We start from the raw sequence: 16,882 nt of genomic DNA, 5'->3' as shown, positions 1-16,882 counted from the left end.
TATGAGTTTCTCATTTTTGTAGCATCCTGCTTCTTTTCTGTTTAGAGCAGACCTGTCAATATTTCTTTTAGCATGGGTTTAGTGTTGCTAAACTCTTAGTTTTTCCTTGTCTGTGAAGTTTTTTATCTCTCCTTCTATTTTAAAGGATAGCCTTGCTGGATAGAGTATCCTAGGCTGCATCTTTTTTTCATTCAGGACTTTGAATATATCTTGCCACTCCCTTCTGGCCTGTAGTGTTTGTGTCAAGAAATCATCTGAGAGCCTTATGGGGGTTCCCTTGTAACTCACTCTTTGTTTTTCTCTTGCTGCTTTTAAGATCATTTCTTTATCCTTGACTCTGGCCATCTTGATTATGATATGTCTTGGTGTGGTCTGTTTGGGATCTTCCTGTTTGGGACCCTCTAAGCCTCCTGTACTTGGATATCTGATTCCTTTAGGTTTGGGAAGTTTTCCATCATGATTTCTTTCAATACCTTTTCAATCCCCTTTGTTCTTTATTCCCCTTCTGGAACTCCTATTATGCGTAGATTGGCATGCTTTATATTATCCCATAGGTCCCTTATATTGTTTTCATTGTTTTTATTTGTTTTTCTCTCAGCTGTTCTCATTGGGTGCTTTCTGTTATCCTATCTTTTAGGTCACTTATTCGTTCCTCTGCATTATCTAGCCTGCTTTGTACAGCCTTTAGGTCAGCTCTCATCTCAGCAAATGAGTTTACTAATTCTACTTGGTTCTTCTTTATAGCTTCTATTTCATTTTTGACATATTTTATATCTCTAAACACTATTTCTTTTAGTTCCTTCAGTACTTTGATCACTCCTTTTTTGAAATCTTGATCTAGTAGGCCATCAATGTCTATTTCCTTGATCGTGCTTTCAGGGGATTTCTCTTGATCTTTTAATTGGGAGTGGTTCCTCTGCTTCTTCATATTGCTCATATCTCTCTGGCACCGTGGCTTAAGGAGTATCAGTTACCTAGTTCTCCTGGAGACGGATGCTCTTAATGATTTTATCGAGAGGTCTTTGTGTCTTCACCCTGTTTCATGAACTCAGCTTGCTGTTTCCAGAGGCCCTCTGTTGGCGCCCTCCTCTGTGCTGCTGTCAGCTAGCAGATCGCGCCCCCTCCTAACACTGGGTCAGGAGCTGAGCTCTTACCCGGTGGGCAGGCGGGTCACTCCCCCTCCCGATGCCGCAGTCAGATGCTGCACTTGGGGGAGGTAGGTGGGTGGATCGCACCCCCTCCCAGCACTGAGGTCAGGTGCTGCATTCCTGCCAGGAAGGGGGGTGGCCACCTGCCCTCTCCTGGCGCCAGTTGCTCCACTGCTCTGTGCAGCTGCCCGCTGTGCCTCGGGTCAGCACTCTGAAGGTGGGCTAGGGGAAGACCACAGAATGGCCCCTCCTCTGCTCTGTGCCAAATCTCAGCTCCTTGTTTGTCTTGGCGGCGCAAGTTCTCTAAGGTGCCAGGGAAGAAAGATCCTATCTGCCTCAGGCTGTAAACAAGTCTCAGTCCTGCCCAGGAGGTTGCGGAGCCCCCGGGTGTGGACTCAGGCCTCAGCCCCACCCCGCCTGGGCGCTGTGCACAGGAGGAGATGGCGGCTTTGGCTGAGCCCCACCTCTCTTCTCACGAGATGCGCCAGTAATGGCAGCACAGTTCTGAGTTAGACAAAGGCAACGGCGCCCATCGCCCCAGGGCACACCAGCCGTGTTGCTTTGCTTTTTTTGCAATTTATGGGGGACCGAGGTCATTCTGCTCTGTATCCCCTCCCAGCCACGGCACGCAGCCCACTGCAGTCCCCGGGGCTGCCTCAGTGCAGCCGCCCCAGTCCTCTGCCTGGCTTGGGCAGCCTGTCCTGGCCCCCAGCTGCCGGCTCGCATCTCAGGCTGGGTGTCGCAGAGACCCTTTGTGCCCATTTAACTCAGTTCTGTCGGTCAAGGGGTGCTTGGGGTAGATCTGAGCCTCGGAGGCTCCGCTTCCATCCCGCTGGCCTCTCCATTGGAGGAGGAGGATCCAGCGAACGAGTGCCAGTCGTCCTTTGCCACTCCCTCCCTGCGGGATCGATCTCACACTACTTTGCTTTTTCTTCTTTCTCTTTTCCTTTTCTCCTACTAGATTTTTGGCTTCTTTGTCTTTTGAAGAGGGCGATGTTCTATCGGAGTTCTACAGGTGCTCTGGTTGGCTGACTAGGTCCGTAGATGTGAGTTTTGGTGTATTTGTGGGAGAGAGTGAGCTACAAGCGTCCTTCTACTCCGCCATCTTGCTTCTCTTCCCCAAAATCTTGAGTCAAGTTGCATTCACTGACGACTATTCTTTCTCATTCATTTACTCTTAGCATGTATAGTATTTGCCTTCATTACAAATGAAAGTCTTAATTCCTTCTCATTCTTTCAGTCTAACCATCCCTACTCCTTCCTGGTCCAATGTTAACAATGCACTCAGATACCAGTGTTCCCATCCTGATCCAAGCCATCATCATTTCCCAATAATCTGAATTACTGTAATAGCCTCTTAACAGGCCTCCCGGCTTCTACCTTGTTCACCAAAAGTATATTCTCAGCACAACAACCAGATCCTTATAAATATGCCATATCATATTACTCCTCTACTCAAAGTGGTCCCCCACTGCACTCAGAGTAAATACTGAAGTCACTACAATGTCATTAAAAGTCCTATATATTCCAGGCCTCTTTCCCTTACTTGCTCTTCTCCTCCCACTGGTCTCCTGGCTGGTTCTAAAGCAGGCCACATGCACTCCTGCCTTAAGATCCTCACTTGAGCTTTCCTTTTACCTGGACCATTCTTCCCCTAATGTCTGCATGGACAACTCCTCCTGCATCATAGTTAATGACGCACATTCTCAGAATGGATGTTAAAAGAGGTAGAGGTAGGCTGCTATGACAGCAGAGCTAACCGGTGTACAGGGAAATTGAAAATAGGACTTGTGTTCATTGCCCAACTCTTACCTGCTCATTGAGGCTGACCTTAACCCCGATTTTATTTAATTTATTTTTTTAATTGAAATGTAGTTGCTGTGCAATGCTATATGTTACAGATGTACAATATAGTGATTCACTAATTTTAAAGGTTGTACTTCCTTTTTAGTTATTATAAAATATTGGCTATAGTCCCCATTTATACTCCCTTTTTAGTTATTATAAAATACTAGCTACAGTCCCTGTGTTGTACAATAATACATCCTTAAGCCTATTTTACACCCATAGTTGTACCTCCTGTTCCCCAATCCCTATCTTGCCCCTTCCCTTTTCCATCTCCCCATTGGTAACCACCAATTTGTTCTCTATATCTAAGTCTGCTTTTTTTGTTATATTCACTAGTCTGTTGTATTTCTTAGATTCCACATATAAGTGATATTATTCAGTATTTGTCTTCTTTGTCTGACTTAGCATAATGCCCTCCAAGTCCATCCATGTTGCTGCAAATGGCAAATTGTCATTCTTTTTTATGGCTAAGTAGTATTCCAGTGTGTGTGTGTGTGTGTGTGTGTGTGTGTGTATACACCACACCTTCTTTATCCATTCATCTGTTGATGAACACTTAGGTTGCTTCCATAACTTGGCTATTGTAAATAATTCTGCTATGAATATTGGGATGCATGTACCTTTCCCAATTAGTGTTTTTGGGTTTTTTGGATATATACCCAGGAGTGGACTTACTGGGTCATATGGTAGTTCTATTTTTAGTTTTTTGAGAAACCTCTGTATTATTTTCCACAGTGGCTATACCAATTTACATTCCCACCCAAGGTGTACAGGAGTTCCCTCTTCTCCATATCCTTGCCAGTATTTGTTGTTTGTGTTCTTTTTGATGACAGCCATTCTGACAGGTGTGAGGTGATATCTCATTGTCATTTCGATTTGCATTTCCCTGATGATTAGAGAGATTGAGCATCTTTTCATATGCCTATTGGCCATCTGCATATCCTCTTTGGAAAGATGTCTGTTCAGTTCCTCTGCCCATTTTTTAATCAGGTTGGGTTTTTTTGATGTTAAACCGTATGAGCTGTTTATATATCTTAGCTCCTATTTGATACCCCAGACCACCTCCTGCCTTCCACCAGTACTACCAACCTTCTTTACCTTTTCCTAGCTGTTCTTTTTTCCATAGCACTTATCACGTTTAAATATATAGAATTTATTTATTATGGGTATTATTTATTGTCTGTTTCCTCTGCTAGAATGCAAGCTTCTTTGTTCACTGATGTATTCTAAGAGTTTAGAACAATGTATATAATAGGTATGCAGTAAATATTTAGCTCTCTGCATCATAGGGTTGTTATAAGGATTAAATGAGTTGATGCATGAAATGCTCTTAGCACAGTGCTTGGCATAGAATATTCACTGTTAAATCTTTATAAAGCCTTGTGAGTATTTCTGGAGGATTGATTCTTAAAAGAGGAATTGCTTGGCTTAGTGAATATATATTTTCAATATTAAAGCAATACTAATTTATACTCTCACAAACAGCATTTGAAAGACTATTGGAGGAAGGTATAGCTCAGTGGCAGAGTGCGTGCCTAGCAGGCACGAGGTCGTAGGTTCAATCCCTAGTACCTCTATTAAAGGTAGATAAATACAAACCTAATTACCTCCCCCCAAAATTGAAAAAGAAAAAGAATAAAAAATTTTTTAAAAAGAAAAAATCAGTTGTCCCTCACAGTTGCTAACACTGGATATGGCCAAATTTTTATGATTTAGCCAATCTAATGGACAAATATAGCATCTCACTGTGATTTTAATTTCCATTTCCCTGAATGCTAGTGAAGCTGAGAATCTTTTCAAGGGAAGATCTGATTTCCTTCCAAGGCAGGCTTCTGAACCATCAGCAAGAGGGCAGCATCCCCACTAGATCCTCATTTTAGATCGTTCTCACTGATCATTCTTTCTTGAATACTTCCCTGTTTATTTCAGCTTATGTGGACCACTTTTTAGAATCTCCATGAAGCTTCTTTGTTCACACATAATTTGTTTACCAATGTTAATAAAATGATTTTGTTCATGTGTAACCAAAACTCAGTAGTTTCTCAGGATCCCTTCCTAAGTTTCACATGGAAGACTTTTTAAAGCCATTCAGGCAGAGAGATAATTTCATTGACTTTTATGAAGGATTTTGCTAGAGGATACTATGAAGGATTTTTCAGAGTAGACTGAAATTCTGATGGAATCTTACTGTCACCTTCATTTATTAATGATAAAATGTTTATCCTTGAGTGCTGATCAGTGGATCATAGGCAGCAGGTTAACATCTTCGGCTCATAAGGAAAATCAACCTTCTAAAGCAAATACAGTTTATCCATTTAAATGAATACAGATTTCTATATGAATCTATCAAGTGTAGTTTCCTAACAGACATTCACAGTCTCAGGGTTACAATCAACAGCCCTTGGAACTGTTAGCACAAACTAAAAAATTTTAGAAAACCTCTTAGCCTTTTTGGTAAAAAGGCTTAGAAATGCAACTTTGTAATAAGAAGATACAGAATCACTATAGATTTCACTTATATATTTTGGTAATTAGAATGTCAGTGTTTGCTAATCTCTTGTATTTACTCATGTCTCAATAGCTTCTTAAATAACTACGAAGAAAAACTTCTGACCTTTAGTTTAAATTTTTATCAATGCTGAATTATAGCAATTTGAACTTATAATAATTTATTTTTACAGTAGCATTTATTATAATTCATTTAACCATTAATAGTCTTTCAGTTGTTTCCAGTTTTCTCCCTTTTATGGGTGAAAATCATTATACATTAATATTTGATCATATTGCTGATTCATCTTTAGGATATAGTCCTAGAGGATCAAAGCAAATTACTTTCCAAAAAGGTAACATCAAGTTATATTCTCCCATGAGTATATAAGAATACCTGTCTTACCACCTATGTTCCAACCTGAAAATTTTTCATAATTTTTATGTTTTTGAATTTATTTGGGAAAGTAGTTTCTTATTTGGTATTTAATGTGATAATGAACATTTGATACATTGTAACAGACACCATTCTAGAGTATCTAGCCAATCACTCCCTTCTCTGAGAACTGATTCCCTGCCCACCAGGCAGGCCTCGTATTTTAGGTATGTGACCTCATCTGCCTGGATATAGATGATTGGACCAGGGCAAATGATGTGAACTAAGCCGGACTTTCAAGTTCTCTTCCTTGGATACTTAGAACCCAGAGTCTGAGCCAGTCCTTGAATAGGAAACATGTAAACCTAAGAGCTCTATGTTAATCATGCACAGAGAAAGAAAGCTGTTTCATAGAAAGAGAAAAAAGGCAGAAAGCTGTTCTGCAGAGAAAAGAATGAAAGCAAACACTCTGAGAAAAACAAAGCTAAGATACCAGAAACATCCAGGAAAGGAGTCCCTTGATTCTTCCCAGCCTTCCAGTTTCTGATTCTTGCCCCTGGTAGGACCTCACTGTATTATTTTCTCTTGGATTGTGGAAGATACTCCTGTATCCTTATAACATATAACACATTACCCTCTTTGTCTTTAGTAGCTCAGTCTGGCTGTAATCTGAAACAAAAGAACCTTGCTAAATTGAAATTGGTACCACCAGTTGGTTTGCAACTAAAAGACCCTCAGAGAAAAAAAAATTACAATGGTAAAATCAAAGTCCAGTGGGGTTCAGTGGGAATCCGCACACACATACCCATTTTAGTATAGTAAACTGAGTCTCTGTGTTATATGGTAGCAAAGTAATTGATTAAATTATTACTTTTCTTTCTTATTGTCATTCAGAGCATATATTCACAGAGGATTTAGAGTATTTGGTTGCCATATGTAAATTTTATTAATTTTTGCAGCAGACAAGAGACAGGTCCTAGTCCATATATTCCCACACTGAAGCAGAGAAAGGCAGGGCTGGTAAATTGAGACTCGTGGTCCAACAAGCCATACTTTGCTGAGCCCCTGTAGTCTAACTCACTGTTGCTCTCCTCTCACAGCTAAATGGATGCACTAGTTGAGAAAAGTGAGAGCCTCTCCATAGGAACAGAGAGAATGAGAAACAGCCAGAGTTGGGGAAAGTCCCCTAACCCCACCAATCTCTCACCCCCACCCTCCAGGCCACGTGCAAAGCATTGCCAGCTTTGTCCCTCAATGAGACAAAGGTGATCACATCTCCCGTTATAAGGCCTGTTACTCCACTAGCGTTGGAATACAGTGTGGAGTCAGCGGAAATTTCCTAAGATAAGTTAAAGGAAAAGAGTCTCCCCAAATCCCCACTCCAACCCATTCTGACCATCCATAAAGCTATGGCCATTATTTATAGGTGAGAGCCTGGGCCAAAAACACATTGGTGACTAGGTGTATTTCTTCCATTCAAGAGAGAAACCTTACTTCTGAAGCAACGAATCAGGTTCTAGTCCTGACAGCTATGTGAGGAAGGGAAGAAGTGATGGTAGAACCAGGTGGACTTTTGTTTAGAATGAGTGAGTCTCTGTGCACCACTTCACTTTCTCCAATCTAACCACCAGTGAGAGAGTCTCCACTGCCAGAACCCGACTGTGGGAGCCACTGCCCTGAGAGCAGGGCCCTGGCAGAGCTGGTCTGCCCTCTGCCCACTGTACTTGGATTTGGAGGGTAATTCTGGAATTTGCCTGGAACACTGATTTTTATGGAGGTCTTATCTTTTGCCCATATGAGATTGAAGTTTATTGTCAATCTGTATTATTATCTTCTGGAAATTCCACACTGCTTTGTTCTGCTAGTAAAAACCCTCCTAGATTTCCAGGACTACTGTGGATTTATTTTTATGTGTATAGTTCTTTGGACACTTCAGTGAGAATTAGGGAAGGAGAAAATTAAGTATGTGTGTTCATTCAGTAATCCTGAACAAGAAATTGTCCTTTCCCCTCTAATTCTGTATCTCATCCTGACTCCTGCTGTGTTCTCCAGCTCTCCCTACCTCCAAATATTTCCTCTCTCTCTGCCCTAGCATTGTGGCAAGCTTTCTTCCTAAGTGGGTCAGAGCAGGGCGCTCCCTGCTTTTCAAAATTGTATGGCTCCTCATCACCTAAAAAATAAACCCCATCCTCTACCAAATCATCTAAGGTCCTTTCTGTCTGGCAACAACCTGTCTTCCAGTTTGCTGTGCAGAAACCTACTCCTCCAAATCAGTTTTCAGTTTCTTAAAAACCAAGAATCATTTCTCACTCAACTTTCTATTCCCCACCGCACATTGCCCATAGAAGGCACGCAGAAACATTGATTTCTTCCCCCTTCACTCCTACCTACTAAGTGCTCAATAAAATTTGCTTCAGTCAATGAGCAAATGACTGAATGCTCAGATTTACTTGCACTTACTTTTGCTTCAGAAATGGATTAAATAACCATTAAATATTAGTCTTTAGTTTCACAACTCTAAATTTTAAAATGAGTAATACAGTTTTAAGAGCACAAGATAATTTTTAAAAATCCTTCTGTATCCTGTCACATAAAAGTTTGCTACAGATCTTATCACCAAAAATATTCTTAAATATTTTGAAGATGTTCCTAAGGGTGTGAACTTTTTATACGTCATGTGTAAATAATATGTATAGTAAAGTGATATTGTTGCCTATGGTATGAGGAACTTATTAGTTGATTGAGTCTCTGAAGGTTATTTTATTGCCAACTTTTTCATTTTTTACCATTGGTTAAGATGTGCATTTAATTTCAATGGCAGAGCACTTATCTCTAGAGCTTCAGTTCGACTCTGCTTTACTGTCACAGACTAGAATTTCGGGTTTGTTAACATCTTCTGTTGTTGTTTGTTGCTGTTGTTACTGCTGCAGCCACTGCTAATGTTTGCCTGTGGTGGTGTTAGCCAGTAGTGAGACCCCCAAATTAGGAGGCCCATCAAAATATGGGTCCTTGCCTGCTGGCTGAAAAGAATTCACAGCTGAGGCAGAGGGACAGAGTGAAACTGCTTTTATTTCTCAAAAAAAGGAAAACGAAGGAAAGAAAGTGCTAGAACAGGAAGAAGGAAAGAAAATCACTCCAGAGAAGAAGAGGTGCCCGAGCGGCCAGTAGAGAAAACTCCTGCCCAGGTCTGGCCATGTGGACTTTTATGAGAGACTTCTGCCATCAAGTCCTCCTTCTGGGTGTGATAGAGCCAATCAGTCCTTGTTTGAGTTTTTCAGTCCTTATGTGGGCTTTTCCGGTTGTTGTCATGGCAATCGTCAACTGTCATGGCCCTGGTGGGTGTGTCATTTAGCGTGTTAATACATTACAGTGAGTGTATAATGAGGCTCAAAGTCCACTGGAAGTCAAATCCCTCACCCTCTTGGACTCTGGTTTCTAACCAGTTCTTGTTTCTTCTCAGTAGCTGCCTCCTGAGACTTAGATAATAGTAATCGGTTTCTAGTCTAGGGAGGGGCAGGGGTTTGATCCTGGGGGCAGCAGCCTTGGTAACAAGAAGGAAAGTTACTTTTAACCAGAATGGCTACGATTTGGTGGACCCAGCATCCCCCCCAAAAAACCATCTCCTAAGATTCTGCTCAGCCAAGTTTTAAAGGGAAATCGGGGAGTAATCTCAGTTAATCGTTGAGATACGTGGTCAGAGGCACTGCCATTCCCCAATGCCTGGAGATTAGCCTTAATCAACTGCACGAGACCACTCTTCTAAGATTTAGGGAGGCCTGGAGGCTTCAGCTTTTCTATAAATAAGAGGCACGGGTGGGTGGGAGTTTCACAGGGTCCTGCTCCCTTTCAGTGGCAGAGGGTGGGAAGAGAGAGGCCTAAAATTTCATGAATGGAAAATGAACAAATACTATCCTCTTAATTTATTATTATTATTATTAGTGATTAAGAAAATCAAAAATGAATTTTTGCTACTAATATGTCAGTTTTATCACTTAAATGATTCATTTCGTATTCTGATAGGGAGAGAAAAGTAAAGATGCTCCTTCATGGGATCCTGCTGGCCTGAAATTCCTAGAGAGGAATGTTCCAAGAGATTCTCATTGCCACCTTTCCAACAGCCCTAGAGCAATAGAGCATGCCTACCAGTATGGAGGAACAGCCAACAGCCGCCAAGAATTTGAACACTTAAAAGGAGATTTTGGTGAAAAGTAAAGTAACACACTGTCCTTTCAGAAATTTAATGCCGTGGCTGGGCTTCATCCTTCTTTGCCATATGTCATCTTTTCTCTGTAATCTTTCTGTGCCACCTTAATTGTATTCTTTATCATCAAAGCAAATACTAAGTAGTACACGATTCATACTGTCCAATAAATAATGGTCTCTGTGACTTTCTTCCCAAAAGTAAGGTGCATAAAACAGCATTCTCCTAGGAGTTTGCTGTATTTTATCAAAAAGAAAAGACAAAGGAAGGAAGATGGGGTAGGTTTCAAATGAATGACTCATCATATAACCTTGCTGTCACCTTCCCTCCCCCATACAAATTGCTTTCAGATTGTGGTAAGTGGGAATGTATCTGAACTGCTGGAAGGTTAATAAGGAAAGACAGTGAAGATACAAGTGTGCTTATAGCTCTACTGGCCCTCAAATTATCTCTAAAATCTGTCTATTACCTCTTCCTGGTATTTCACAAATCTCCAGATTACTTAGTATTATTGAAGATTTCTTTTTAAAGTGTTAGAACCCCAGCATTCTTACATAGGTCTTACATAGCTCTTTCAAACATTTATACAGGCAGGCCATTCAAAAAGAAACCCCTAACACCTTCTGATTTGCTATTTACCTCATAGGCAGAAGCAGTATTTTGTGTTCTCCAGGAAAAATTTAGAATTAATCAAACTGGAAATTAGCCTAATAAATGTATCTTATCTGTGGCCTGGAGCTAAATTGCTAGAAATTTTTATTTAATTTCTACACATTGTAGCTGTTTTTAGCATGTGATATCCATTGATTAATTTCTACTAGCAGAAAATCGAATCTGTATTTTAGATAGTACACAAATCATATTTTTCTATGCAAACTGATATATGCATATTAATTACTTACTCGTATTTTGTCCACATGAAACTTTCTTAACGTAAAGATTTTTACTAAACTAACTGCAACCATATTTTCAAAGCGAGACATGATAACGATCCTTAACTGAAACAACACTTTCATAAACGTGGGATGTATCTCTGTTGTATGAGAAAGTAGAGAACTAGCAGTGCTTACCCAATGTTCACTAATAATACTAAGGGAGAATTAAAAGTAATGGTGCTTGGGATTAGATAGGATGGCTACTTATTTATTTTTCCTCACACTCTTTTGCCTTGGGAAGTTAGAGATCACCCTCAGCCTCATCTGAGGTAGTAAGCTTTTTCTTCTCATTTACCAGATCTCAGTTTTCCATTCGTCTGAAAACACGCTCCTCCCATGGGATGATTTTCTATGTCTCAGATCAAGAAGAGAATGACTTCATGACTCTATTCTTAGCCCACGGCCGCTTGGTTTTCATGTTTAATGTTGGCCATAAGAAACTGAAGATTAGAAGCCAAGAGAAATACAATGATGGATTGTGGCATGATGTAAGTTGAAGGCAGAGAATATTATTACCAGCAAATGTCCACCATTGTCAAATGAACTAATACCACACTAATGGTTTCTCCAGAAACATCCATTTAAAAAATTCTGTTACTATATGTTCAGAGTTCAGTTTCAAAAACTTCAATTCGTTATAAAAATGTTGAAGCATATTATCTTAAGAGATACGTCTGAGTATTTTTTTTGACAGATCAGCTTTTTCTAGTGCAATTATTTTAAACAAATAATCAACGGCCAGCATAATCTGAAGTTTGGTTTATAAGGACTTTTCACTTGACTGAATCTTTTCCCCCATTGCCTATAATGTCTAAATTTTCAATGATTGCTGCATGTCTTTTATGGACTAAAGTATGGAATGTACAAAGAATAAATCTGTTAAGAAGACAGAATATAACAGAGAGAATTGCCTAAATATTGAAGCAAATCAGTGTGTATGTAATGAAAAGAGTATACAATGTCAGCTGCATTACAATTGTGATAAATTTAGGAGAGAGGGCATGTGGGCTGGCCAGCTGGGGAGAGCTTCATAGAGAACTCTGCTGAATACAAGCTGTATTCAGAACTTTAAGTCTGTAACTTTAAATCAAGCTTTAAAGAGACAAACTCTTGACCTTCAGAGAAAGGACCACTTTTTTAAAAACTTCTGTAGAGGTATAAATTGCTATAGCAAAGTTAGGAGGAGAGGCAACACAACCTTCCCCCTAATTTGGGGATGTACTAGAGATGCACTATTTTCGTTCTCTCCATCCAGGTGATATTTACTCGGGAAAAGAGCAGCGGCCGACTGATAATTGATGGTCTTCGAGTCCTAGAAGAAAGTCTTCCTCCTACTGGAGCTGCCTGGAAAATCAAGGGTCCTATTTATTTGGGAGGTGTGGCTCCTGGAAGGGCTGCGAAAAATGTCCAGGTAAACCAGGCGTGATCAAGTAGAGCCACTGACCTTTAGAGCTGGAAGATCACTTAATCCAGTCCCCATTTTACAATTAGAAAACTGGCAAAAGTAAAATGTTAAAACTGGCAAAAGCAAAAAGTAGTTTGACTGGAGATGGGATATCAAAATGAGTATTGTCCTGCAGTTGTCTGTCTGCCCTGTGGCATTCCAAAGCCCAGAGTGATCTTTTGATTGATTCTAAGGAGGAGTGAAATGAAAAACATTTCAGAGGTATAAACTGTCATGAAAAGTTACATATCAAGGAGATACTCATTTGTTCAGCAGGTACCCATACTTCTAGTGTGAAAACAAAAGCCCCCAAAAGAAAGCATGTCTTTCCATTACATATTATTAAGTGGGAAAAAAAAGACTTTCAGGCTATTATGTAAACTATGATCTCATTTTCATTTCTTACACACAAGCACTATTTGTAAATGTGCAAGGAAATGTGGTTACCCCTGGGGAGAAGTGAGGATATAGTTTTAAAAAAAAAAAGTTCTTTTTGTAATTTAAAAGTTTAAAATATTGTACCTTTAAAAATTACTTAGCAATAAAGGAATGCATCAAAGGACTAAATTTATCTTAACATAAAAACAGATTTGACTTTATCACAAAGAATTAATATACTTCTAAGACCCACTAATATATGTGAATAAAGCAAAAAAGAGGAAAATATTCTTGTTTAATCAGATTTTAGGTAAGAAGCCTCAATTCCATGATAACCTCTTTAAAAGAAAGATTTCCAAAGCAGTATGAAATCAGTTGTCTAAAGTGGCCCATGTTTCACATCCTGTGGTATGATAAATGCTCAACCACAAAACAGCTAATGAAGCAAGCTTTCTGCTGTTTATTTAACCATGGTAGACTTAACAGTTAAGAACTTTGCTAGCCCTCATCAGCATTAGGTGAAGTAGGGCACAGCTGTCATTCTAGAAGAAAAATAAACTAGGACATTTCTAATACTACATTTGAAAACCACAGCTGCAATTTATCTTGTGATGAAAAATGTAAACATTTTCATAACTTAATTACTGAAGGTTGACATCATCAAATACAAAATTTCAGCTTCAGAAAAATAGTTAAAAACAACTACCTGGAAAACTGTTGATCATTCAGACAGCTAAGATAATTAAAACGAGAAATTACTTGATTTCTCTCAGGACTCAAATCCCTTCATTTTGTTTCCCTTTGGTGCATCTGTTAGTGTTGAGAAATGGATTTTAAGAAATGTCTTCTTCTCTCAGATAAACTCAGTCTACAGTTTCAGTGGCTGTCTCAGCAGTCTCCAGCTCAATGGGGCCTCCATCACCTCCGCTTCTCAGACATTCAGTGTGACTCCTTGTTTTGAAGGTCCAATGGAAACAGGAACATACTTTTCAACGGAAGGAGGATATGTGGTCCTAGGTAACAATTACATATGTTGAAACATGAATCATGAAATACTGCTTTCCTGGAGGTAGCTAACAGGGATATTAGGCCCAAAGTTAAAAACCACAGTGCCAAACTTACTCAGCCCTAGAACGTGCCCTCTTTCCATAAGGACTACCTTTCTCCCCTTCCACCACTCCAAACTAGATACCGGTAACATGCCCACCCATTTGCTTTCCCAGCTAAAGCTTCTCCACAGCTGCCAAGCCTCTGGATGCAGATCACCTTGGCCCCTTTAGAATCGCCTATGCTGTGCTATGGTCTAATCTGTGTTGGCTCTTGGCCACCTCACTCTCTAAGTCTTTCTCTGCTCCCTCTAAGCGTCACCCATTGTCCCTACTGAGGGAAGTTCCACTTCCGCCCCTTGCCAGCAGTGCCAGCAAACAGCACTATTTCTGAATTTTTATTCTTCTCAAGTATTACTCTCTCACTCAACAAAAATTTTATTGTATACCTCTGGTATGATAGTCCCTATGCCAGGGAAATCCTAACAGACTCCACACAGTCACCATCCATTCCATTCCAGCAGCATTGTATAGAGCAACCATTTATGAAGAAGGCAGCAGGATAGGTGCTGGGAAGGAAGATGGGAGAAGGGTACAAAACCACTGCTCCCTGCCCTCAACATCCCCTGAATAAAGACATTACAGTGTAGCCAAGTACACCTTCTTATACCACCCCCATGCCCAGCAGAATAACCAGAGGCAGTGTTTCCTCTCTTTGTCTAGCTAATGATTTTACTTTCCTTTCTCCTCCTTTGTCCCAACTAAAATACCTACAGGCACATTTCTCAGCCCTTTATTGAACTTCAGTGATAAGAACTCAAAGTCTTAGCTTGCAAAGCATAACAACCTGAACAGTTTATGTTTTCCATAAACATTAATTAATAGCAGGAGAAATTTAAAAGTGATTTATAAGGAGATACATCAGGTGAACATTATTAAGATGCCCAGGTTTGCAGCGAGTCTCTTGGAGTGAACACAGCTATTCTTAAGAAGAATTCATTTTCTGGCATCACTGCGATCACAGCTCCTAACTGCTTTTGCTACTCTCACTTTCTTTTTCCTCCCAAATTCTCTGTAACACTGGCGCCAGTTATCTTTTAAGAATTATTTTAAACACAGATCTGATCAAGTCAGCTTTCTTGCTCAATGACTGCAAAGTAAATTCAGCTTCCCGTACTGGAGCACAAGAGCCCTTCCCAGTGTGACTCCCACCTGCTTTCCCCACCCAACCATGCCTCCCTCCACGCTTGCAGGGTACCGTCCACCACACTGGCCTGTGCAGCGCTCTCCAAATATTCCAGCCTTGTTACTTGTGTTCAAACTACCTCCTTTTCCAAGTTTTCTCTTTCCTTCTTCTCACTTTTGGAATATTAAATGGTCATGCTAATTGGAATCAATTTCTCCTCACCTGAGCTCCCATAGCCACACTGTATTTTCAGCATGCTGTTCCCACCACACGCCGCACAATAGGAGTGGTATGCTGTAATCCCAGACCTCCATAGAGCTTTCCATAGTGTGTTTGACATGGAAAATGACAGTTTCTACTTACCTATTGAAAAATGCATCAAACTTTCAAAAACAGATACAAAAATATACAATAATGAAATCATACTGGAGTTACAAAATTTAGGTTGCTATTCTTAAGACTAATAGTCTTTCTCTCCACAGATGAATCTTTCAATATCGGATTGAAATTTGAGATTGCATTTGAAGTGCGTCCCAGAAGCAGTTCTGGAACCCTTGTTCATGGCCACAGTGTCAACGGGGAATACCTAAATGTTCACATGAAAAATGGGCAGGTAGTGTGTTAAAAATTGTATTAACAGTCTGTCTCCTCTGATTTTGGATTCTAAATCTGAAGCAGATTTAGTTCACAGAATTATTTCATCAGTCTTTCCTAACTGGGGCAAAAACAAAGAATGGAGAAGCTATGACATGAAATTTATTTATTTTTAAATACATAGGAAACTTTACTTATTTATTTATTTTGATGGAGGTACTGGGGATTGAACCCAGGACCTCATGCATGCTAAGCATGCATTCTACCACTGAGTTATACCTACCCCACCATAACATGAAATTTAAATGCAGGTGATATTTGGATTCAGATTCATATATTGGAAATTGATTTGATTAGAGCAAAGAGCCATGAAATTGTGGCAAAGCTTAAAAAAAAACATTAATAATTAAAAAAATCGGAAGAGAACTTTTCAACAATAAAATAGGAGCAGCAAACATTCAGCTATCAATAAACACTAAAACAACAGCGAAAAGAAATGTGACAATGAATGTATGTGTTCATGTATAACTGAAAAATTGTACTCTACACTGGAATTTGACACAACATTGTAAAATGACTATAACTCAATTAAAAAACGTTTAAAAAAAAGAAAAAAGATAAAAAACACTAAAACATCTTTTTATCTGTCTATAATATGTATGCATACCAGATGTCTACCTGTATGTGTATATTTATATAATACTGTATAATAATTAAATAATATATATTATATATCATATATAATACTTTGTATATATGTATATAATATATAAATTTTTAAATACACATATTTTCAACTGCTAAAAATTTAAAAATTGTTGTAATTAAATACCACTTGCCTCCTTAAATAATACTACTAAAGGACTTTCATGAAAGTATTCAAATGAATATGAAGGGAAAAGTAGCATATTTTCAGTGATGTCCTTAACTTAATATAACTGCTTTTTATTTGAGTTCCAGTATATTCTATTAAACCATACAGTAATAAAACAAATCCTTATATGATGCTTACTGTGTGTCAGATACTGTTCTAAATGCTTTATATGGATTAACTCGTTTAATCCCCCTAGTAGCTTAGTGGAATAGGTATTCTAATCATCACTCTTGTTCTACAAATGAGAAAACATCCCACAGAGTGAGGTAAGTAGGAGCGCTGAGACGTGAACCTGGGCAGTATAGCTCCAGCATCCATGCTCTTCATCAGTGTCTTAACCTGCTTTGTGTAACACATTCTATCTT

General features: G+C 39.4%; 1 protein-coding gene across 1 annotated transcript in view; it reads left to right on the top strand.

Moving 5' to 3' along the window:
• Positions 1-16,882, top strand: part of LAMA4 (laminin subunit alpha 4) — a 142,096-nt gene that overhangs the window by 119,949 nt on the left and 5,265 nt on the right. Inside the window, exons 32-36 of the mRNA XM_031680130.2 lie at positions 9,880-10,067; positions 11,294-11,483; positions 12,251-12,406; positions 13,675-13,834; positions 15,532-15,662. Coding sequence (XP_031535990.1) covers positions 9,880-10,067; positions 11,294-11,483; positions 12,251-12,406; positions 13,675-13,834; positions 15,532-15,662 — 825 coding nt within the window. The remainder of the gene's footprint in view (positions 1-9,879; positions 10,068-11,293; positions 11,484-12,250; positions 12,407-13,674; positions 13,835-15,531; positions 15,663-16,882) is intronic.

Source organism: Vicugna pacos, chromosome 8 (assembly GCF_048564905.1).
Source record: "Vicugna pacos chromosome 8, VicPac4, whole genome shotgun sequence".
Classification (NCBI taxonomy): Eukaryota; Metazoa; Chordata; class Mammalia; order Artiodactyla; family Camelidae; genus Vicugna; species Vicugna pacos.
The sequence above is the reverse complement of the archived record's forward strand: the minus strand, read 5'-3'. Positions and strand labels throughout refer to the sequence as shown.